This window comes from Mytilus trossulus, chromosome 5 (assembly GCF_036588685.1).
Source record: "Mytilus trossulus isolate FHL-02 chromosome 5, PNRI_Mtr1.1.1.hap1, whole genome shotgun sequence".
In the NCBI taxonomy this organism is placed as follows: Eukaryota; Metazoa; Mollusca; class Bivalvia; order Mytilida; family Mytilidae; genus Mytilus; species Mytilus trossulus.
In genome coordinates, this window is record NC_086377.1 from 33042666 (window position 1) to 33067884 (window position 25219).

General features: G+C 31.9%; 1 protein-coding gene across 1 annotated transcript; it reads right to left on the reverse strand.

Moving 5' to 3' along the window:
* Nucleotides 1–15789: 15789 nt before the first annotated feature.
* On the reverse strand, nucleotides 15790–24757 carry LOC134719589 (uncharacterized). Its single transcript, XM_063582582.1, has 10 exons — nucleotides 24524–24757; nucleotides 22876–23011; nucleotides 22055–22169; nucleotides 21144–21203; nucleotides 20291–20370; nucleotides 19325–19499; nucleotides 18450–18532; nucleotides 17705–17909; nucleotides 16797–16879; nucleotides 15790–16036 (listed from the first exon to the last, which is right to left on the reverse strand). Exons 1-10 carry the CDS (start codon nucleotides 24743–24745, stop codon nucleotides 15810–15812), a joined length of 1386 nt encoding a protein of 461 aa, XP_063438652.1. The 5' UTR covers nucleotides 24746–24757; the 3' UTR covers nucleotides 15790–15809.
* Nucleotides 24758–25219: the final 462 nt, after the last annotated feature.

Sequence of the window (25219 nt, forward strand, 5' to 3'; positions counted from 1 at the left end):
TTATCATATTTTTGGAATGTATAACCGTGTTTGTATTTAACTATCGCCGCCATCCTACAGCTTTTACAAAATAAGCCACAAAATAGCATGTGTATACATATATATAGCATATGAAATATCGTATACTTCCTTCAATGTGTTTATTGTTAAGTGAAATCTGATTTTTAAGTATGTATTTCCTACCACTTGATTCATCAAATATCACATGGGGAACGCCCTTATAAGAAACATGTGAAAATAAATATGTCATCAGATCAGGGAAGTGAATAACACATTGAACCAGTTTCGCTTACCCATAGACAATGTAAAGACTTCGGTACATACATTTTCTTAAACTCGGGTATTTACTATCAAATTCTACCTTATTTCACTTTCTGAGCTTGAAAAGAAAATGAAAACTTTTTATATCGCATATACAAATATAGCCTTTGTATGAGGTCGATACAAGGATATATTGACCTGAAAGAAGTATATTGACTGAGGACGAAGTCCGAGGTTGATATACTTCTTTGGGTCGATATATCCTGTATTGACCTCATACAAAGGCTATATTTGTTATATTATCAATTTCAGACCGTTATCAATATGCATATTTGAATCAAAATCGTCATTTGATTTTGTTTGAAAGATACCATATTGTCTCCTTGACAATAACAACATATGATAGTTGTTATTTTATTTTTTTTTTTTTTTTTTGTTTGACATCTTCTGTACTTGAAATTTTTTTTCGTTAATATATCATTTGTTTCAAAACGTTTAACGATATCCGGAAATTCATTACAAGATGTCGTCACAAAGTAAATCGTTTTTTTTTTAAATATTCTAAAATTAACCGTGCAAAATGCTCTGTGCAATATGTTTTTTGCTATCCGCCGTTTTCTCTCTACCTTCCAAAATATAGTTTAACATGTGGCTATCCCTAAACGAATCAAATTTGTTAAAATGTACGAATTAATGATATTCTATCTAATTTCACTTTCTGAGCTTGAAAAGGAAATAAAAACTTTTTATATCGCATATAAAAAAAATCTATCTTATCTCATATCAAAGGGTGTGTTAATATTTTTACAAAACATCATTTTCTTTGTTATATCGTTATCATATTATCACTTGTACTAATCTTCCAGTTTCATCCAGATCAAATTAGTAATGGGAACGCGCCAATTGTACAAAATAAAACGATATTCAATGAGTACACGTATTCAAAGTCACTCCATCGGCTGCACTCCTTGTTAACGTTTCGTCTCCAAATGTATCAACAGCCCAGTAGAAATCATTCATGCGTTGAGATAAAAATCAATGATGCCCTTATGTATATGCTGTATGTAAAATTAAATTGATAAAAAGTGTTTTTCTCTACTTTCTTGTTCAGACGGCCGTTTTATTCCTACACAGTTTTTTTTATATCTATGATTTCAAATTGTTTATTTGAAAAATAGTTGACCTTCCTACTTGATAAACCTGAGATCCGCTTAACAAATAATAAAAAAACACATGTGTTGGCTTAAAATATATGTTGTTGAAAAAGTACAGGCACTATCATTTGCACAAGTGAAGTTAACATTAAAATTTCGGTATATTATTACAAATTACATATCATACATCTTAGTCGATTCAAATTATGTCTAGTTTGTTTCACGTTTTGTCAATGGTCGGAAAAATTATCAATGAATTGTGGTTCATTATATTTCATTTATATCTGTTATATGTTTTAATGCAGTGTGTTTCTAAACTCGCATTAAAGATAAGTTTATAGAGGTGTGTTAGATACACACATTTATCTTAAACATTTTTAAAGAAAACGTCTGTCTGAAGCAAATTACAGTTTGTAAAAGGTGAAAATATTTCATACGACTTGAAGAACAAATGATTAAACCCATTTGTTAAATTTATGAAACAGCTGAAATTTGATTTCTTGTATTATATGCGATATGGACTAGTGAGCATATTTCCATCCATTTGAATTAATTTTGGGTAAACCCCGAACAATGCTTTGTATATAAATGTTTAAATATAGATTCAACCACTGCATCGAGTGTGATCCAATATTTATTCACTTGAGACAGTTAAATTGTCGTATGAATATCAAATTCCACAAGTTGTGGTGTTGGAATCTGTTTCTCTCTTTTTTTTCAAATAATATGCAGGCAAACTTATTCCTTCTTTACAAATGATCTGAATATTCGCAATGTGAAATTCAGAAGAATCAATAAAATTCGACGTCATAATCGGATTTAAACCAATGATAAACTGAGACCAAACGAATCACACGTTGATCATTTTTTTTTATAAAATGGGTGCAGAAAGGGATAACTTCACGAAGAATTAGACAAATGATAATTAGCATGTCATAAACGTGTAGAGTAAAACATTTTATGGTCAGATATACTTCCTTGTATACATAAAGATTTGATATTTTCAATTGACGCAACTTACATTGTTACTTCCGCTCCATATATAGATGTATCAATGTTCCGTATAATTGTTTTTTTTCAATGTCGATACAATATGCATGGTATAAAATGTCTACTATACGTATTTTGTGTCTCACGACTTTATGGATGATAAACATATATAAAGGTCTGTATACATGTAGTTGTGTATAATATTTTGTTGTTTTTCACATATATAAATATAACGTGCCCATTCTGTTGGAGTTTGCGTTAAACATAATCCAAAAATAACAATTGTTATGCTCATGTCTTTTATATACAGCTTCATAGTTCAGCAAAATAATTGTTGTTATAATTCTTTAAAATATTAAACCTTTACTTGAAATATATATTTGTTTATGCGACATACATTGTTCATAATTCCGGTCTACGAAAAGTGTCTCTTTTTTTTTGGTATACAAGTATAACGGGAAAAAAAATTGATAATTTTCTACATTAATGCATATTAAAAACTCTGGAATTTTAATGCGCGAATTGGTTTCTGTTTTTAGCAGTGCACGGTCTTTCTATTGGATCTAAACGCATGTCTGCAATTTCGCTCACTGTGAAGAATTTGATGAACAACAAACACACATGTAAATATCACACACCTTCACAAAGTGGTTTACAAGGACCAGTAATTAACACATCTTATGCCGATTCACAGTGCTTTGTTATTTACGAACATAATCACCACCACGGTAAAGGTATGTTTTTTTGTAATAGTTTTCTGTATATGCATCAACATATGTTGCTTGTCGAAAACAAATATATAATCGTGATATATTTTATTTGCTGTATGTATTGGATACTACCTCGTTGAAATTCACAATTAACCTTTAAATTAAAATATCAAGGACAAACAACTTACAACTTAGAAAGTGTTTTTCAACAAACTGTCGGCATTCAAATGGGAACCAATTGTGCCCCTCCTCTTTCCGACTTGTTTCTTTATTATTAGGAGGCTGACGTCATACAGGAACTTTTTAGAAAGATTGATAAGAAGTAAGCAACATCCTTCAACTATACTTTCCGCTAAATAGATGATGTTCTCTCACTAAATAATTCACAATTTGGTGACTATATTCAACGCATCTATCCCATCAAATTAGAGATAAAGAATACAACATATATAGTTAAGTCGGCCTCATATTTTGAGTAACATCTAGAAACTGACTATGAGGGTCGGTTGAAAACAAAAGAGATGATTTCAGCTTTCCAATTATGAACTTTCCGTTTCTTATAGGCAACATTCCAGAAGCACCTGCATACTGGGTATATATCTTCCAATTGATACGATATTCCCTTGCTTGCATTTCCTATCAAGATTTTCTTGATAGAGGGCTGCTGCTCACCAGGAAGCTAGACATCTAAAAAAAAATCACACATAACGAATTTGTATATGTTTTTGTTCATTTTGAAGTAAGCTTACACAAAAGAGAGAAGTCGCAAAGATGTACATGTTATAAACAAAATGAAGATCTAATCTATGAGTAGAAGGAAGCAAAAACCTTTTTTATTATGTCACCAAACTTTAAAAATACATTACAGCCTGTGTGTCAACAGATGCTGGAACGACTGTTGTTATCACTTGCCCAGCTGCCACTACAGTTAAGATTGACCAATTACAACGTAGTCAAAAAAGTTGTTCTCAATACAGTTATTCTAACAGAAATCGTCAAAAACTTTGCAACGATTCCTATAAATGTACAATTCCAACCACACCAGCTAATAAGAAAATAGCAAGCATTTTTTTCCATTGTGAAGGTTTGTACATATAAATGTCATACGATAGACACATATTTTGTGGTGGCGTTCATGAAACTGTCGATACCTTCAATGTTGAATGAACGAATGAAGACGTGACCATTTATAGCTTAACCTTTGTTATCTTGCTATACATTGTTCAGCATTACTCTGAGGACGTAAACGTTAAGAATTGAGTCATTGAAAAAGTCGACACACTCTGTTGGTTTTCCATTATGAATCTTTTATTATACATGTTTAAGTGCAGTTCCCGAGAAAAAATAATTGTAGAGTTGTACTTGAAAAGTTCATGTCTTGGTTAAGCTCAAGTTGGGTAGCAAATTAGTTTCAATAGTTACTAACCTCTAAAAGTTAAAAATTAATATTCTGGTCACACTTCATTGAACAAATGTTTTTACCGCCATGTATTTGTAGTACCATTACAATTATTTTTGAAAAAATTTGCAAAATTGCAATATTTAATCATTAAAAACTCCTCTATCAACCATGAACAAAACACATCTTTCTTATTTAGCCAGACTATAACTGAAAATCATCTGGATTTTATATGCAAATGAACATTAAGTAGTCCAAAGGTATATCATTTGCAACAAGCTCAGTGATAAACTTTTTGACTACCTTTAAACATTGTTTAGATGCCTTATATATGAGTTTTGCTTTGTTTCGTTTGGTTTAAGATTTGGTCTATAATGATATTGCTGATGAGACAAAACTATATATTAACATTCGTTTTAGAAAACTTTCAAAACGAAATTTATCAGTTTTCTTTTTTTTTTTCTTTATAAATAACTGTAATCTATTACCAATTACTTTCATCCCAATTTTGAAATGCTGGTACTATTAGTATCATTTCGAATGTGAAATACGGTCATCCTAGCAAACATTTTAAATAGAATTTTTAGTATCATATATATTTTTCGGTAGTAAATTGTGACTTTTGTGTAAACCTTTCAAAAGTCTAAATCATACCAATTCACACTTTATATATACTCTATCATAGGACCACTTCACAGACAATAAAGTTTCTGACATAATTTTAGGGTACATAATAAATTTACCCATGTAGATAATAAGTTGCGTTCACTGTTTTGTGCTTTTTATTGGTCGAATTAGCTGAGCCTTCACAACACGTTTTCCTTATTTTCGTACCCCACTTTTTCATGTAAAGGGGGCAAGATTTTCTATCCAAACCAATCCACTTTATGTTTGGATCTGTCCAAAGTCATGGTCTTTCTTCACTGCTTGTTTTCGTATAACGTTGGGTTTCTTAATTTCATATTAGCTAGAGGTATAGGGGGACTGAGAATTCACAAAACATATTAAACCCCATCGCCATTTTGAGCCTATCCCAAATTAGGAGTCTCTGTTCTCTGTTTGTTGTGTATGTTTTATAATTTAGTTAATTTATATATTTTGGAGTTCAGAATGACCTCCAATTTCGATGAACTACCACATATTTGTATAGGGTGCTGCTGAGTCCCACCTCCGGGTGTAGGATTGTTTTGCTGTGCTACAGACCCATTTGTGGCCTTCGTATGTTTGGTGGAGTTGTTGTATCTTTGTCAGATTCCCACATTCTCATTTTCAATTGTAATTCCCAATCGAACTTCATCACCTTATTATGTTCACAGGACATATGTATTTATTAAATTGTACCAAATTCAACGCAACAGCTTCTCTATATAACGATTTTTTAAGTAAAAAAAAACACCCAGCAGATTCATTTTAGAGAGTAACATTGAAATGATCAACGGTAAAGTGTAGAACTAAAACTAGAAAACGTTTCGGTTTTATACAGCCAGATAACATACATTAGTAAACAAAATATAAACATATTGTTATATTTCTAAATTAAATTTGTTCTACAGGTGACAATTGACAATGAGTAGATTTTAATTTAACGAATATTTCGGTTTTATACACGTCAGATAGATAAACATGATATAAAGTGTACATTTGCAAAGTTAACGGAATATTTTTTGTTGTTTAATCTTTTAACTATATTACAGGTAGCACTCATATACCAAGTAATCGCGTGAGTACAGAGTACCATGGTAAGTTAAGATCATTAAAATTAATACCATGTGTATCGGGCGATCGCTTAAGAGTTTATATCTTGCTTCACTATGAATTAACAGCAACAATACTATGCAAATCATTAAGTGCAATATTCGTCCTTTTTCGAGGGACAACATGACAAAAGTGATAGAGCCGACATATCTGTACACATAACTTTCACGTCATCAAGTCCATGCGTTCGAAACCATTTATTAACTTTTATCAGAAATTTTGATAAAAAAGAAAGCCGACGATAAATAAATAACAGAAAAGCTATATGTTAAAATGAGCACAAAAAAGTAAAACAAACCATTTGTTGTTTTGAATTATAATGCAAATCGTGAATTGCTTCACTTTAGTTACATGGTATCAAAAGTCATTGTAGATGTAAAACGGGATATTTTCTGCCGTCAAATTATTATTTTGCTGAATTACTGGAACTCTTTTGATTCAACTAAACAATAAGTATAATATAAATATTTAATTTTCAAAGTTTAACGGGTCTTGTTGACAAATCATTTCAATGTTTGTGATTGAAATTATCAATAGAGGTTGCAAACTATCAATAAAAATCTACAAAATATTATGGAGGTGTCATGCAAACATCCACATATGTACATGAACTTTAAAGAGGAACATATATAATCATAATGTAAATTCCATAGACACCAGTAGATCTAAAACTATCTGACTATTTGCCTTTATGCAGCAGGTCAGGGTGCATTTTAAAACATAAAGAGTACAACCTTTTTAATGTATTTTAAATTATTTATCATTACAGGTGGTACAGATAAACCTGGTGATGACATGAGTACAGAGTATTATGGTAGGTAAATATAATACGTATTCTTTGTTAGACGATCTTCCTACAGTTTTGGTTTGTTGTTATCGTTGCGTGATACTGGAATTATAAATGAAATCCTATAGTCGCCGCCAGCTGAAATTCGTAGCGGTTATCGGTAAATATAATCTAAACTATTAACCGCGTTCACTCGAGATATTGTTTTTCACATTCCATTCATAAATCTCAAAAAGAAAAAAAAATACTGACCTACCTATTAATTTGTTGCACTGTGATAATCCTAACTTTCAAATTTTCCAAAACGATTTCGAATGGTAGAATCTGCAATTGTTTTTACCGGAAGTGTTTCCGTGGAGTTCAATGTCATAATATTTGCACGGGAAACCTTATCACAACAATGACAAGAACATTTCAGGAAACTGCGTAAGTAACGAATGTCATATATAAACAAATGATCCTCATATAAACGAAGATGGCGGAGTCACAAAGGAAAACATTCGTTATCAAATCAGCAGGACCTTTACACTCTGCATTATGAATAAACATACCATACTTCCGTGCTATTCCCATAACCTATCATCTGCATGTTGTGGTCATTAATCTCCATGTATATCTCAAAATAACCATACACGTCATTTCAATCAAAAAAATCTTTTATTATTAAATTAAAAAAAAATGAGTCTGCTTAATGCAGTTCGTCAGTCATGTCAGTGTAAATTTGAAAAAATGAACATTTTTTAAAGTATTTCACACTGTTCATCCTTTTACAGGTGGCAATAATACACTAGGTGTTGACATGCGAGATGATGACACGAGCACAGAGTATTATGGTAGGTTGGTTTAAGAATTAATCTTTGTTAGACGACCTATTGTGAATTTTGCTGTTATTTTCGTTGCGTGATCATGATCTTTTAGAAACCAAATAACTTTCCTATACCTTTTGGTACAGACAGTCATAAATTATACCTAATTTTTGGTTCATTGGATGCTAAAAGGCAAAATTTGCATATAGTTTACCCGACTTGAAAAGCAGTACAATATTTCAAACAAAGCCCCGTCAACTGTTCGTGTGTCTGTCTTAATAAATCAAATTAGTAAGTTCTTTAAGGTCCGCACTTTAATAAATGAGAGCCGTGGTATAGTGGCAAGTGCATCGGACTACTAACACAAAGGTTTTTGTTCGATCCCCGCTCCGGGGACTGATTTATCGGCTCTCTCATGACACCTTTTGAAAGTTTGGTCCTGAGGAAACGATGATAGTCCGTCAGAATGGGACTATACATGGCTGATTTGTAATTAGAAAAAGCCACATATCTTGCACGTCAAAGACACCCTTGTAGATTTCGAAAAAGAGAAGGTTAATGTCGCTCCAAGGCAGCACTTGCATCCGTTAAGGGGAAAGGGATTAATATAAGATGCTATACCGTGTTTCCCAATCCACTTTTAACAATGTTTAATAAATATGTTTCAACTTGTAAAATAATCACATATATCATGTTTTCAAAAGATTCACTTCTTCTTTAATTGAATAGTAAGGAATACTACAATTCTTCTAATTCATATCAGTAGACTACTCAATAACCACTCCATGAACTACTAAAACATGTTCATAGATAGCGAATTTGTTTTACAGGTATTCAAGCATATGTTTTCATTGTTGGGGGAATCGTTGGAGTTTTGCTCATAATAAGTATTATAGTTGGAGTTCTATTAAGGTATGATTCTTATCGTCATTGTATGTAAAACAAATACTGAGTAAATCTAAAATCTAACAATAGGTGATGAATTAACAATGAATAGAAAGAAGATAAAAAAAAGACCTTGTAATATAAGAATCAAAAGAAAATTCAATTATAAATACTTAATAAATACAGTTTCTGTCATGATAAACCTTTCGTTGCAAACTCGATTTTTTAAAATATGTTTCCGTTAATACTTGAAAATTTTACTCAGAAAATGAAAATGCAAAATAATAAAATGATGATAAGGTAAACAATACACACAAAACCTATCGACCTGATAGGCCTACCTTATATGGAAATGAACTATGTCATAAAGTTAAAGTTGACAAAAAAACAATGAGAAAGAAGTCCTGGGCATTTGCATTGCCCTTTCAAATAAATACAATGTACCACGAGTCTTCAGACTGTCTATAAAATAAAACAGGTAATACAAAAGATAAGTTATACATATAACTGAAATATATCACTTATTCTATTTTTTTATGTTTACAGAAGACGTAATCAATCAAGGAATGGTGAGAAATCAAGTACGGAAAACGTTACGACAAGCATTAATACAACAACTGAGAGACAACCAGAACGAGTCATTAACCCTCAAGCTAATATGATGATTTTCCATGATGCATTACAAATGTCAGCAGCGCATGTAGTTAATTCGGCCATCTTAACAGATGAGTCAAATACGTATTCACATCTTCGGAGCACCGACGATGACTCTGACGTCATGTACGATCATACAGTACGTCATAATGTTCATAACACCTGTGATGGTGATTACGGAATTGCGCACAGAAGAATTACAGAAGATGACTACGATGTGTCTGGAAACTATCGTCAGTCACTCAGCAACCAGGCAGACCCTCTTTACAACTAAATTTCAAGACGTTCAATGATCATTGTTGCCTTACATTATCGTATTCATTGTGATGATTGTATAAAACGAAACAAAAAGGTAAAAACAAACTCAGTATGAAAATCCCTTTGTATATAACATTTGTAAATATTTTTTTCAATTCAACAAATCAATTTCTTCTTTTTTTCAAGTTTTGTAAACTTAATGTATGGGAATGAGTTATCATGATGTTCTGTTGGATCAATCCGAAGACAATTCGTTTGTATAGCGTTTGAGATAATCTTGAACCATGAAACGTTGACAAAGGTGAGCTCAGTGTAATCATGATATTGATAATACTAATGGCAATGAAATATTGTCCTTTAGAACGTTAACGTGCTACTAAGCTTTGTATCTAGTAAAATAGATAATATTTTCATATATATATATTAAAACATCATCATCACTAAGATGCGAAACTTATCTTATCTTCGAAAATAATATGTATATATCGATCGGAACAATGTTCGTTTATTTTTGCGGTCATTATAATATTAGACGGTTCTTCTCAACCTTCATGATAAAGTATTTTGCAATATCTGCCCAAGTATAGAATACGTTTAAGTAGTTCCGGCAATATTCGAAATATCCATACGCCAATACTTTAAATATGTTTAGGCGCGCAACAATCTGAAGGCCTAGTTCCGGCAATAATCGAAATATTCATTCGCTGAAACATTAAATATGTTCTTGTGGGTCGGTGTTTTTGGGGGTTAACATAACAGCTGTTAATATGTCAGTGTGGATAGGGACTAGCATGAAGTTGGATACTCAATTAAATAGTCAGCAAGTTTACAGGTCAGCAGGTCGACAGGTCAGCAGGTCAACAGGTCAGCAGGTCGATCATAGATCAGCAGGTCGACAGGTCAGCAAGTTGACAGGTCAGCAGGTCGACAGGTCAGCAAGACAACAGGTCAGAAGATGTTTCATGTTATCCATGATAGATTATAAGTCATTAAGTCAGGATGTTGTTTAGAGGGAAGGTTTGATACTCAGTTAAATAGTCAGCAAGTCGACAGGTCAGCAGGTCGACAGGTCAGCAGGGCGACAGGTCAGCAGGTAGACGGGTCGACAGGTCAGCATGTCTACAGGTCGACAGGTCAGCAGGTCGACATGTCAGCGGGACGACAGGTCAGCAGGTCGACAGGTCAGCAGGTCGACAGGTCAGCAAGTCGACAGGTCGACAGATCAGCAGGTGGACAGGTCAGCAGCAGGTCGACGGGTCGACAGGTCAGCAGGTCGACAGGTCAGGAGGTCGACATGTCAGCGGGACGACAGGTCAGCAGGTCGACAGGTCAGCAAGTCGACAGGTCGACAGATCAGCAGGTGGACAGGTCAGCAGGACGAAAGGTCGACAGGTCAGCAGATGTTTCAATGTTATCCATAGATTATTTGTCATTAAGTCAGGATGTTGTGTAGGGGGAAGTTGAGTACTCAATAAAAATAGTCAGCAAGTCGACAAGTCAGCGATTGAACTGTATCGTATTGTGTTACTGCTTGTTGAAGTAATAACAGTCATGTCAGTGTTATTAAATGGTTTGACCAGTTCCGGATAGTATGTAAGGAATCGTTAACAAATGGTCCAGTCTTATTGGGATCAAACAGTGAACATTTGATTGAAATCGATGAAAGTCTCTTTGGAAAAAAGAGAAAATATCACAGAGGTACAGGAAAACAAGATACCTGGGTTTTTGGAATGGTGGAGAAGGGGTAAAGAAAAGTGATTTTGCAAACAGTGGAAAAAAGAGATTGTAAGACCTTGTTACCAATTATTCAGGAAAATGTTGCCGAAGGAGCACACATTAACTCTGATTGTTGGGCGGCGTATAACACACTGGAAAAGGAAGGATTTGTGCATAAAACTGTAAACCACAGTAAAGAATTTAAAGCACAAGAAGGAACCTGCACAAATGAAATTGAAGGCATATGGGGGCTTGCAAAACTGAAAATCAAATCAATGAAAGGAGTGAGACATGAAAGAATCGGTGACATATTAAATGAATTTTGCTACAGATACAGATACGGGTTTTCAAATGGAGACGTTTTCCATAAATTTTTAAAAGGACATTGCAATCTTTAATGAAAAAAAATGAAACGGCAAATAAAAGATGAACTGAAATGGATTAAAAAGCGCCACTGTAAACTTAAAGAAAAAGTAATTGACGAGTTTTGTTTTGTTGAAATTTAATTTTTCCTCTCAAATAAAATATACAATCACTTCTTTTATATATTAGATGAAAAACTATAAATAGCTTATACTGTTATTGGATGTGTTGATGCATATGAATTTTTATCTGTAGAACCGTTTGCCTAAACTTTTAACAATTATAAAAAAAGAAATAGCTACATCGACTTGTCGGACTGTCAATCAAGCTAATTGTTGACATGTCGCTGTCGACCTGTCGACCTGTCGGTCTGTCGGCCTGTCGGCCTGTCGACCTGTCAACCTGTCAACCTGTCGACCTGTCGACCTATCGACCTGTCGGCCTGTCAACCTGTCGGCTTGTCGACCTGTCGACCTGTCGATCCCAACTTAATATGCCGATTAAAAATAACTACAATCTTCAAATAATAAACTGGGGAAATAATTTAAGTTGTATAAAAACCGATTTACTTCATTTGACTTAAATATAAGTCCGATGGTACTACAATCATGTAATTTGTATAAGAACCGATTTACTTCATTTGACTTAAATGTAAGTGCGATGTTACTACAATCACGTATTCTATACTTGATCCGCAATATCAAAAGATAAAATCAAATCGCCTTAGATATTAACATGCATCTACAACAAGGGCACTTTCCTGGTATGTTATGTCGATTAAACTTAGACAATTTTGTAACAGATCTTCATACAACGATAAAATCAATTTAAACCATTTTGAGCTGTTTTTCTGTAGACAATAATATCCTGATGGACTGTCAAATATGCATGTTGTAATTGTTTGTTCACGCATCATTGTCAATATAATGGAAATTGATTGTCGTACAAGTGAGAGATTTTGCGCTTTAAAACTAAGGTCAATTAAGAAATAATTCTTTCATGCCATGCTCTATGCTCATTTTAACATGGGTAGGCATTATATTTGTTAATATCTTAATACCGAGCGTTAGCGAGGTATTAAATGTTTACAAATATAATGCCTACCCATGTTAAAATGAGCATAGAGCATGGCATGATAGAATTGTTTCGATTCTAATAGGAATATTTTTAACTTTTATAATTCGAAGCGGACCTATAGTAGACGCTCGAAATGTCGCCATGTTGATTTGATGAACAAAAACGTTATAGAAAAATCAACAGTTTATCAATAAAAAAAGAATAGAAACATTTAACTTACTTTTAGAATGTTTTTAATTTAATTTCCTAGCAAGCAACACCAACAAAAATGTCCATTTTGATCTCTGGCGTTGTTTAAAATTTCTTTGACGTTGCAATTTCGATTGTGACGTAATCACGTGCAGCCCATGTTCTATTCGAATTAGAACATGGTTTTGTACCCAGAGCTAAAGAAAAACGTCATATTAGAATCCACAATTTTTTACATTTGAAAAATGCCTGTCTAAGTCAGGTATACGACAGTTGTTGTCCATTCGTTTGATGTGTTTTATCATTTGACTTTGCCGTGTTTTCTTCATGTATGGTCTGTTCTGAAATCCAGGTAACAGCAGTAAATTTATTTACATTCAAAATCAATTTTGTTTTCGAGGAATGTGTGGGTTAAAGATTGTTATTACTCACGACAGAACCATATACCGATTTATGAAAACGTTATATCAGTCTTTTACAAAAAGACAAACAAATAGTTCAGATAAATTTAGAGATCCCTATCGGTTTAGACGCTATTTAATGTTATACTGTATTAATGCTTGGTGTACAGAACTGTCGATGTCATGAAATTGAAAATAGTCTTGTAACTTCTCTGACAAAATTCAACATGATTAGATCCATTCACGATTTCATGAAACTATGTATTGCTGTATAAAATAGCTAGTCTTGAATCATGATTATTACAAAAATTGAGTGTATTTACGGTGTGTCATATATCAGATTTATTCGTTCAGTGTATGTTTACTTGTTTTTGTGAATATGTATTGATTGATTTTAGCTAATTTGATATTGATAGTATTTCTTTCTCTTTTATGGTATTACACTATTTATTCAGGTTAGAATGAAGGTCGGTACTTAATTATATTTTTATTCTCGCTGCATGTTTTTTTCCTAAGTCAGGAAGCTGGGGTTAAATTGTTGTCGTGTGAAGATGATTTTCATTCGTGTTTCTTATTTCTCTTCTTTTATATAGATTAGATCATTCGTTTTACTGTTTTGGATAGTTTGTACTCCAGTTATTTCTGGGGTCCTTTATAGATAAATGTTCGGTGTGCCCAAATGTTCCGTGTTGAAGACACTTCTGTAAACTATGTTAGTTCAATTCTATAAATTGTGGTATATAAACACGATTTAAATACAAGAAAAGAATAAGATTAATAATTTGAGGAAACATATAATATAAAAACACCACATGATATGATTGAAGAAAAAAACATGTATTAGTCTTAAAATTCACTAATAATGCTAGTATCATAAAACCTTTTTATATCAGTTAATTATACAAACCAATAAAAATATATATATATGTAAAGCACCGTGATTTTTTTTATTTAAATATGTATTTATAATCATTAACTTATATTAATATATTAAAAGTATTACATGTATTAAGAATAAAACTATTTAGATATGTATTTTACGGTCAATATTTTGAAAAGATTTATACTGTCCTAAAGTTCTTTTAATAAGATAAATACAGCCATTGAGAAATTGAAAAAATGAATATGAAAATATGAAGACGTAGTATGATTGCCAATGAGACAGCATTCTATCAGAGACAAAATGACGGAGAAAGTAATATCAATAATCGTGTTGGTTTTAACAATGATCAAAGCTATACCAAAAAGTAAGCATTGAAAGACTCATATGAAACAAATGTAAAAAAAAATAAATGATAAAACTAATAATTTGATGTATGAAAAATACAATAATCTAAAGACATATGTATAGCATACAGTGCACACGACAACACTAAATTACAAGCTTCTGACTTCGGGCATTTACTTATATAATGTGGAGGGGTTAAATATGTATACTGGCCATACACCATCCCCTAATTTTGGTACAGTAGTGAAACAGTACAACATAAAACAATATGAAGTCAATCGAAAAAATTAGTCTAGCCCATCAAATCGATACACAGAGCTATAGAAACTACTAAAAGCATAAAAGACACATTTTCTATTTTCTAGCACACTTCCCATACAATTTAAAGATGTGGAAATATGGTATGATTACTCATGAGACAATAAATCACCTATGGTCAATAACTATCTATACTCAACGAAAATTACTATAACATACGAGAGAAAACAACAACCATAGCAGTAAATATATTGAGATCTTATATTTAGCGTATTACAAACATCCATCTTCTGACATCATTTTGAATAAAAAACAGAAAGTCAAACTTCTGTAATGAACATCTCTCAAACACATGGAATCGTATTTAATTGACAATTCATAATGTTAAAGTTAGTGATCAAATGAAAAAAACTTTTCAGACACCTTTTTGTTCCTTAACCTGCATAAAGAACAACATACAAATTCTGTGTAACCGGGTTTTTTTTATTAAGTCTTAGGGACTCTTTCAGGAAAGTATTCTTTATTTTAAATGCTTCGTTTACGTCACTCTAGTCCAATGACCTCTTTCTAGGGCGTTTTCATTTTGTTTAAAGACTTATGTCCTTTCAACGACAACATCAAAAGTCCAACACGCTTTGCTGACCGTTGAATAAAGTCACTAAATGGGTGGAAGTTTTTTTTTTAATCCTGTATTACCTCCTGTACAGTCATATTGGGTCTCGATCAGATGTTATTGCCCTTGGGTTGACCTCGGGCCACTTCAACTTACCTCGATCCAATATCACTGTATTTCAATGTATACAAGATAAGTACTAGCATATGAAAACACCTTTTTAAATACAATATAATAGAAACATATATTTATATATATATATTATTCGTACAATGAAATGTTCTGATTTAAAACACGTGATATTGTCAAAAGTACGTGTCGTTCGTATTGTTCCGTCTGTATGGCGTCTGTTGGAGTACATCCGGCATCTCTGTGTATTCTGACGTCATAGCTACGCTGTACGCATCACCAGCCTCTATTGCTAGCAAAATATCCTTTCTATGATGTATAAGTTGTTGGTTATCAAATATTGGGACGTCATCATTCAACAGAGATATTTCAATAGGTGGTTGCAGACACAAAGCTCTTGCAGCTAAAAAAATATATAAGAAATTCCAGCTAGCATCATAAAAAGAATAAAGTGTATGTAGGTTCGTATTTGTGTTTGCTTTATTATCTCCAGAGAAGCCAATTGATAAGGTATTATCACTATAGCTTGTAAAACATCAAAATTCTAAAATGTATACAGTCATATTCGAAAACTTATAAACTAACAATAACATACAACAATTTTATTTAGATTGGTTCCTTACACTCATTATCATATTGCTCCTTAACACAATGAGCCAGGGATTGCACAGTCCAAAAGAAATACAAAAGTGTCGACTATTCTTATAATTCTTTGGTGCAATGTAAAAAGTATATGATGTTCTCAGTGTTGAGGCACTACTCATACCAACAGGCCACTAAGTTTTGAAAGAGAATAATATTTCATATAACCCTAAATTTTGTAGTTAATGTATATAGACTATGCAAATGTATTGTTTCGTTCCGAAATTTGGGCATCATAACAAAATTATATTTTAGCTTAAATTGCGTCTTGTTCAATTGCAGGAAAACGAACTATATTCAAACTGTTCATCGTGACTTTTCTTTTTATCATGGTATCGGTCATTAGAATGTTTATAATCTAATTGAGAGGAAATAAATTCATCATAGATACCAGATATAAAATTTAATATATACGACAGAAGCTCGTTCCGTCTATAAAAGACTCATCGGTGACGCTCGAATCAAAAATGTAATAAGAGGCCAAAAAAAATACGAAGGATTGACACATAAATAATACATACCTTTTATGTGTAAATCAACTAAATCACTGGCAAATATTATCTTCTTATAACGAAGATCTTTTGACCATACTTTGTAACAATCTCTGTAAAATGAAACAAAAAAACATGAAAAAATCAACTAGAATTCGAAAATAGTATTTGTTTGAACACATAATTTAGTTCATAATGTTTGGTATAATGACTGACTATTCATTTTACGTCATAATAACAAACGGAACAGGATTCGTTTTTATCTAAAACCGTTAAGCCAAACAGGTGCGTTTCTATAAAATTGGTTTTAATTTTGCATAAACCTACAGCTGAACACACATCTTTACTGAAGTTCAACTCTTCTTTTTTATCAATCAATGACCATCATCTACATGACATGATCAGGCAAACGTTGACACAAGCAATGTTTCAATGTAGCTACATCCATATACAATGTGATATCGACATGGTCGTGACTCTCAGATTTCACCCTCTTCTTTATGTAATATAGAATGTCTCAAATTTCCTAATATGATATGACGTCTCAAATTTTCTTATAAGATATGATACGTATGTTTCGAATTGCCTCATATGATTTTATCTGTCTTTTCGTTCCTTACATGATATTATGTGTCTCAAATCTCCTTGTACAATATTATGTGTATCAAATTTTCTTTTATGATAAAAATTTCTTAAATTTCCTTATATTATAAAAATTTCGTAAATTTCCTTATATGATAAAATTTCGTCTTTATACGATATAGCTTGTTTCAAATTTCCTTATATTATTAAATAACTTTTTAAAATTCTTATATGGTAAAATATGCCTCAAATCCCTCATGCGATATAATATATCATGAAATAATATGTCTCGCACAAACGATAAACTACCAATGTAAACATATGACCTTTGAATGTATGACACTAAATTTACTCACTTTTTGTCGTTGGATTGCTCATCAGTTTTCAATTCAGACAAACCCTCTGTTATCTCTCCAGGGGGCAACGGTTTCCACCCGGTTGTTTCATTCATTGACATCAATTGTTGCCCAGCAACAGCAGTCAGAGAAATATCATCATCAATTACCGTACCATCAATCTCAAGGCACAAATAATTATCTTCTTGTCCAAAGATATGTTGTACTACAAATACAAATAAATGCAATTCAATAAAACAATTCAAATTCATAGATGTAAATAATGTCCATAGATATCAACAATATCTTAGGTCATTCTCGTGACTTTGTCTGAGCAAAAGTATGTTACGTCTGTTTCGAAAATGAACAAAAAATAATACTATTTAAAGAGATATACAAATTCATCTTAAAATACGGAATGTTTTATTTTTACCTAGGAAAAGATTTACTGATATAAACGTGCAGATATTGATATCGTAGTTCATGTTGTTATTTCGTGTCAACTGATACAGTGATTTTATAACAAATAATAAGTAGTTTGAATAATGACTTTGATATAGAAAATTGACAAATATTCTAATCTTTCTTTCAATTGTTTAAGTTAAGTTTACACAATAACACAACATTAATTGTTTGATGAATTATATGTATTGGTGGACCAATGCTTCATCGTTGATATTTAATGTTTTGCCTATTGTATCGCAGAAACCACATTCTGTGTTGTAATGAAGATCTGTTGCAGTAGCATTTATCAATTATTATTTACCTTGGTCTATCAGATCTTTTAAACTGTTTGCTAGAAATAACTTTCTTTGCTTTCGATCGAATGAACACACATCGTAGGTTAATCTGAAAGATTATTGTTTCGACAACGGGATCAGTGTATGTTTCACGATAACAGTTAATCGACAGTATGGACTGAACATAGCATAGGCATTGGAGCTCACTATGCTCCTTTTCATGCCAACGTGTTTCTTAATGCATGGCATACATAATTTTTACAGGAGCTTCAAAATGAGATTGAAATGGTGCTTGCATATCCTCTTACTTCAATTTCTGCTTTATAATGGGCGTCCAATCAATCACTGATTAATCCAAAATGTGGTGTTTTTGTTGAAGGATTCAATTACAATCGATCTTGATCTTTAGATAACGGAAAGAAGACAGAAACAGTTTATTGTCGACTTCTAGTTTGAGTGTTGTTTTTTTTTTTTTTTTTTTTTTTTTTTTTTTTTAGTAAATACTGATTTCACACTCCTGCTTGTATCTAGTTTTGTAAAAAGGGGGTCTGTGTTGCTCTTGCTCTAATTGTAAGTGATGGTGAGTTATGTAATGTGCTATATAAATATAATGTATATTCATATATATTATGGAGAAGACGGAACTAGTTTGAAAAACTTGTGTCTAATCCATTTGTTTTTTAACAATAACATATGTTTAAACTAGGTGATGGTATATTTGCATTTTCATTTTTTAGGTTCGTGATGCTTTTACTTGTAACTTGTTTTATTGTCATGAACATTTTTTACATTAGGTAAAAAACACATTATACCAAGACTGTACAAAACGAACCACACCAAATTATTGCGATCGTATGTGCCTGGCAAGAAACAGATTATAATAGTCATGAAATATGTGTACCTTATTTTCTCACTCTCATCCGATGAAATGGGTTTCCATTTGTCGTTCTTATCTATAACCATTAATACTTTCTTTTGACATAGAACCATAGAGGGCGTTGTTTGAATCTCTGATCCATCTTCTTCTAATACTAGTTTCAAGTATTTATCTTGCGGAGTATTAAACATTTTACTTGCTGAAACATTCATGCAAATTGGTGATCATCCCGTATTTGACATTAAAAAAAAATGTAAATATTTAAAATATAATATAAGAAGAAGGATATGTAATATGATTTCGTGTGATTCAACTATCTAGCCAAGTTTGAAGTAAATGTTTGCTATGAAAGGTCACGATACGTCCTTCAGAAATGAAAAAAAATCGTATAGTCAGCTATGAAAGGCCCGAACAATACAAAAAATGTATGTTTTTAAAACATATATTCAATTGTTTAAAATTATGTGGTATCTTCCATTCATTTTTCAATTACGTAGTGATGTGTGAATAGTGTGTCCGCTACCAAACGGACACACACCTTTAAATGACGTTATTATTATGAAGCATGTACGACCAACTCCGTATTCTCTATTGTAACAGTGGTACAAATAAAGTTTATATAGTATTGATTTAAAAACGGAGGTTTCACTTTGTGTAACGTACAATGCCAGAACGTTTTTGCATTCGATAGTATTTAATCTTGTAAGATAAGGGACCAGTAACATACTTTCTATTTATCATTTGCATTTGTGATTGGCATGCAAAGAATAAAAAACAACACTTTATTGTATGCGTCCAAAACGCTCAAAGCCGAGTTTATACGCAATCAAACAAAACCTGTAATGATTTTCGGAGCTCCAGGAGTCCAAGCAAGCTATGGCGTGTTCCACGTGTGACACTTGTCGTAATGGAGAATTTAGCTATGAAACACGGCAACACTATCAATAAACGAAACCTAAACTGTGACCATATACATTCGTTTTTATATACCTTTATTCTTTAATGAAGAAAGATCTACAGCCTGAATTATTTTCTTTTGTGTCCTTCGTATTGTCCAAACTTTATAAAACCTGAAATGATAAGCTCTTTTTAATAAAGAATTATAATTTATCAATTGTCGTCGTATTTAGAAAACTTCTGCGGTATATATTCAATGGATAAACCAAGTGATAAACCTTAAATTCATGAAGGGTAAACAGTTCCTGCAATAAATATTATAACAAATGGTGCTAAAGGTTTGAAATTAAACTTATATTAACCAAAGATGTACTGTAAACTGATGATCAAATACCACAACGTACTGAAGTGTATCTATAGAAAACTTCCGTTATGGGGGTCGAGAGAAAACAAGTTTCAAATATGAAACATTTGAACGCATCATTTGAAATCTGAACAATATAAAACAGTTACAGAAGAGCATCTCTGTAAAAACTAAATGCATTTAAGATAATTAAGATGATTAAGAAAAAAATACAAAACGGTAACTAACATTCTGTATTTGTTATAACAACTTAATTGTGAGAGATAAATGTTTTTTTCAACATATTTGTTGTAAGTCTGTAGGGTCTATATGACGTAATATTTTATTTTATAAAACATTAACCTAATCAAAAGGCTACAAGTGATTTCAGACACTCCAGATGGGGTAGTAGATCCTGCTCCAATAGTGGTAGTAACATAAAGATAAAGATGTAGGATTCAAATCTTGATTTTTTTCCTGCAAGCTTTATTAATTTGAGCAACAAACTATCCTTCGTCAAATAATTCATTAATATCGACTTCATAACACTTTTATCATGCAAGCATTTTTCGGTCAGTATAAAAAAAAAAGTAAAATACAAACGGCGTTGTTTCAGTTTTCTGTGATAGATGTATAGCGTCCTGTATTTCTGATTTCTTCAGTCTAAAATAAATAAAATAAATCGTTATTTTAAAGAAGTGCAAATCAATCAACAATCCAACATAGGTCAAGTGTAGTGGATGTTCTATACGAAACAGTTGTAATCTTTAAACATAATCTTATAATGTAGTTCAAATTTATAAAAAAAATAATAAATAATGAATAAATTAATGACAAGTCAGATTAATATTCAGATGGCGTCAGTGAATTTATTATATACAAATCATGATAAAAAAACCGAAGAAAACGTATGAGCTTCAAACGCAGATTGCAATATGTAACAATATATGAAAATGACAGACATCAACTAGCACTAACCACTTCTTTTTTTTAAATTAGTCTCCTGACATGGTATTGATAAATATCGAATGTAGTAGCTATAGGATTTAACATGTTAGTGAGCTCATACATGTAACTCGTCCCCTGTTTTTTTTTGGTGCAAAAATAAAGTTGATACTAAAACTGTTATGGTGTGGGTCATAGAATTATCACAAAGCTCAAAAACAACTGATATACAAACAATGCGTATCTATTTTTTTTTAAGAATACGTGCTACTACTAAAAGCTAGTTGGTAGCCACATCATAATAAATTTCCACATAACTTCCCCATCCTATTAAAGAAACCAGAAGCATAAGATAGCAAAATCATCAAATTCGAAAAAGCTGACAACAAAGATTAAACAACAAAGAACAGTAGGGATCACACAACATTGAAAATAAAGGACTGAGCAACACAAACCCATCAAAATCCAGATTATTAATTAACCAATATTGCAAATTATTTATATAAACATGCTAGTCTTGTCTTGCTTTGTTCGTTCTGAAATGTACAATAGATTAGAATTATGATAACCTTCGTTTGAGCAATAATTTTCCTAAAACAATCACACAAACTACCAATACTAAAGCTGCTGGTCCGGCTATAGCTAATATCGTCATCCATTGTCTCTCTGGTGGATACTGTCTAGCTGTAACAATAAAAGGGACAATCATTCAAAATTTGAAATTCATACCTTATTAAATTTTTAGACTTCTTATTTGTGTAATTCAGAAATGGTAATATTTTTTCCTTGATCTATATGTGTATTATTTAAATGTTAGTATCTACTTATATCATAAAATGTTTACTTCGAAAAAAACATGTCTAACTTACAGCCTTGAATAGCTTTCAAAAAAATCCATATTAATAGAAATTGTTCCTCTGTGTGTTTTTTCAGTAGCGTTCTCAAACATATCCAGCATCTTTTTGTATCTATAGGTGATTGACACACTTCTATATAAAAATAGTAAGTCACAGTTTTAGATGTTCCATCCGAGCGTACTAGAAGGGCGTCAAAACGCAGCTATGCATACTATTATGAGTTGAAAGGGTGTTCAGCTTAACCTATGTTGACCTCTAGTTATATCTATATGTGTATGGGGATATTACATGTATAGTGTTGGTATTTAATTAAAAAAATAAACATTTATCTGCCATAACGTCATTCTTGTTATTCCCTCTTAGAAATATTATATTTTTTTGATTAAAAAAGGGTTTTTTTATCGCTTATCAATACTAGCTTGAAACTATTTATTCTTGCTTCTTGATTAAAAATTTGGGGATGTGTCAATAAGACAACTATCCCTGTACAAGTTTAGAACGAATGGATAAACATCATAATAGCAAATACTAACGTCTGCATTTCGGAATGTTTGGTTTCCAAGATCTATCTGATTGACACGTTATTCTAGACGAGCCGTCCACAACATACCCGGATGTTACACATGAAAGAGAAATAGTTGAACCGGCTGATCGATTTCTGTCTTTTGTCTGAAAAATCGAAACAGTTGCATCATTTTTGAGAAATTCACATCTCTTTAATTCCATTTTATTTATCGATGACATATCTGAATCATATGTAAAAAAGATTATGTGTGTGATTGCCAAATAGACAACCCTCCACAAAAGACCAAATTAATTAAACATTAAAAACCGTATATCCCACAACAATGAGCAAAGACCATATTGCATAGTCATCTATAAAAGACCCAGAAATGATAAACATTTCAGTATGTTTCGTGGGCAACACATGATGGGTATCAATTGTTGAGCAGAAACTGAGTATTCATTCTGGAGCTTATGAATTGATATCCGATTAATTTGCATACTAAATGCATATGATTTCATATCTGCAATTTTTATTATGAATTTTAATTAAGAACAATACAAAAAGTATAATTGGAGCACAACTACTTTACAGAAAATAATAGGATTTCGAAAGGGACAAAATTGAACATACATGTATTGAAATGAACCGTATTCTCATATACTATACGTTGCGCTGTGAACATACTTTACATTCCATTTAAGGGTAACAAGGACCTTGAATTTTACTTTATTTCACCTTTTTAAAACATATAGTTAAGAAATTTTAAATATATTAATCGAATTATTCATTGCTTTTGTCGAATTAATGGCGGCTGTATTCTTTAATTTATGACTATTCACAGCTTAACCGACTCATTTGTAGAAATACATATCCTTGATTTAGGATTTTATTTCTACATAATGTGTTGTAGCAATTTAAATATGAATCTGAAAAAGTATACGACATATCAATCAAATGTGCTTCACAGAGATTATCCACAAGGTTGAAGGGAATATCAAATGTAGCTACATGAAGCATTGAAAACAACGTTAAAAAGGAAAACATTTGACTTGCAGAAGGTGTGTATATTTGATTACAGTGAAGCAAAACATTCAACCTCTTGAGTATGGTATTCACAATGTATGGTGTGTATACACCTTGAAATTTCAAATGGACACCTTCATCAGCATCTTGCGAAATGACTGAGAAGGAAGGGGGTGTATGTATGAATGCATTGTTATTTTACTGTACGTGTTTGACTATAGTTTTAGTGTTTATGACGATCACACAGTTTTGACGTAGTGTACTTACAAAATGGTGCCTCACTGCTATAATAACGATCTAAATTAGTACGGCCAGAATTATTTCTTTTATTATATTTACACTAAATTCCATAAAATTGCTAAATTTTCAAACTTAATTCCATTCGATCAGCAGACTTTATATGATATAAATGATGATTGAAATCACAGTCAACGTATTCTAATGAAGTTATTTCAATCTAAATTCCATAGAAACATACGATATTTATATATAGGACGTTTCAGAATAGTCATAACGCATACGTACACTTTATTGTATAAAAAAAATAATTACAGAAATTTTGGGAATGGGGAAATATCTTAAATGTATGAGCTGCTTCCATTAGACCTGTTGTTTATATTGTAATTATATATTAGATGTGATGATCTTACCTTTACATTAGATAACGTATTCGCTGCAATAATATTCGATGGAGGTGGTATTGGTGGACAGTTCACTAAACAATGAGGAAAACCTGGTTGCCACTTATGATTTTTACACGTGACATTACTACTTCCGACCAGTGTGGTGTCGTTTACACAAGTAACATGAACATGCGGACTTCTTATTGTAATGTTATAGTTTCCATATTGACTTTGTAGAGATCCGATCATCTGTATACAAGCTGTAGTATATAAGTAAAAAAAAAAAGATTTAAACTTAATAAGCAAATAACAATCATCAGTTTTACAATTTTAGTAAAACGTCAATTTAGAAGTAAAATAGTATGAAAAGTTGTCCCTTTAACTCATTGTCGATTTCCACTTTTTTAAATTGTTTTATTATTAATGATAGTACTAACCTATGCATTGCTACTTTTTCAGCTCTTTGCAAGGGTTGGTTAACCGCAAACACAACAACTTTTAAGTAGAACGGTTGGGGTTTTTTTAACAGTCGTAATGCTATTATTACTTCTGAGGTATTTGCCGCTCTTAATTTGTCATTTGCAAGAAATTGAAAAGACTTCTTTGTCTACTGGGTTTACTGTGCGTATTGATGTTTGTTTGTGTATTCTAAATTAGCTGTATGTATAGGGGGAAGGTTGAGATCTTACAAAACATATTTAACCCTGATTATGTTTTTGCCCC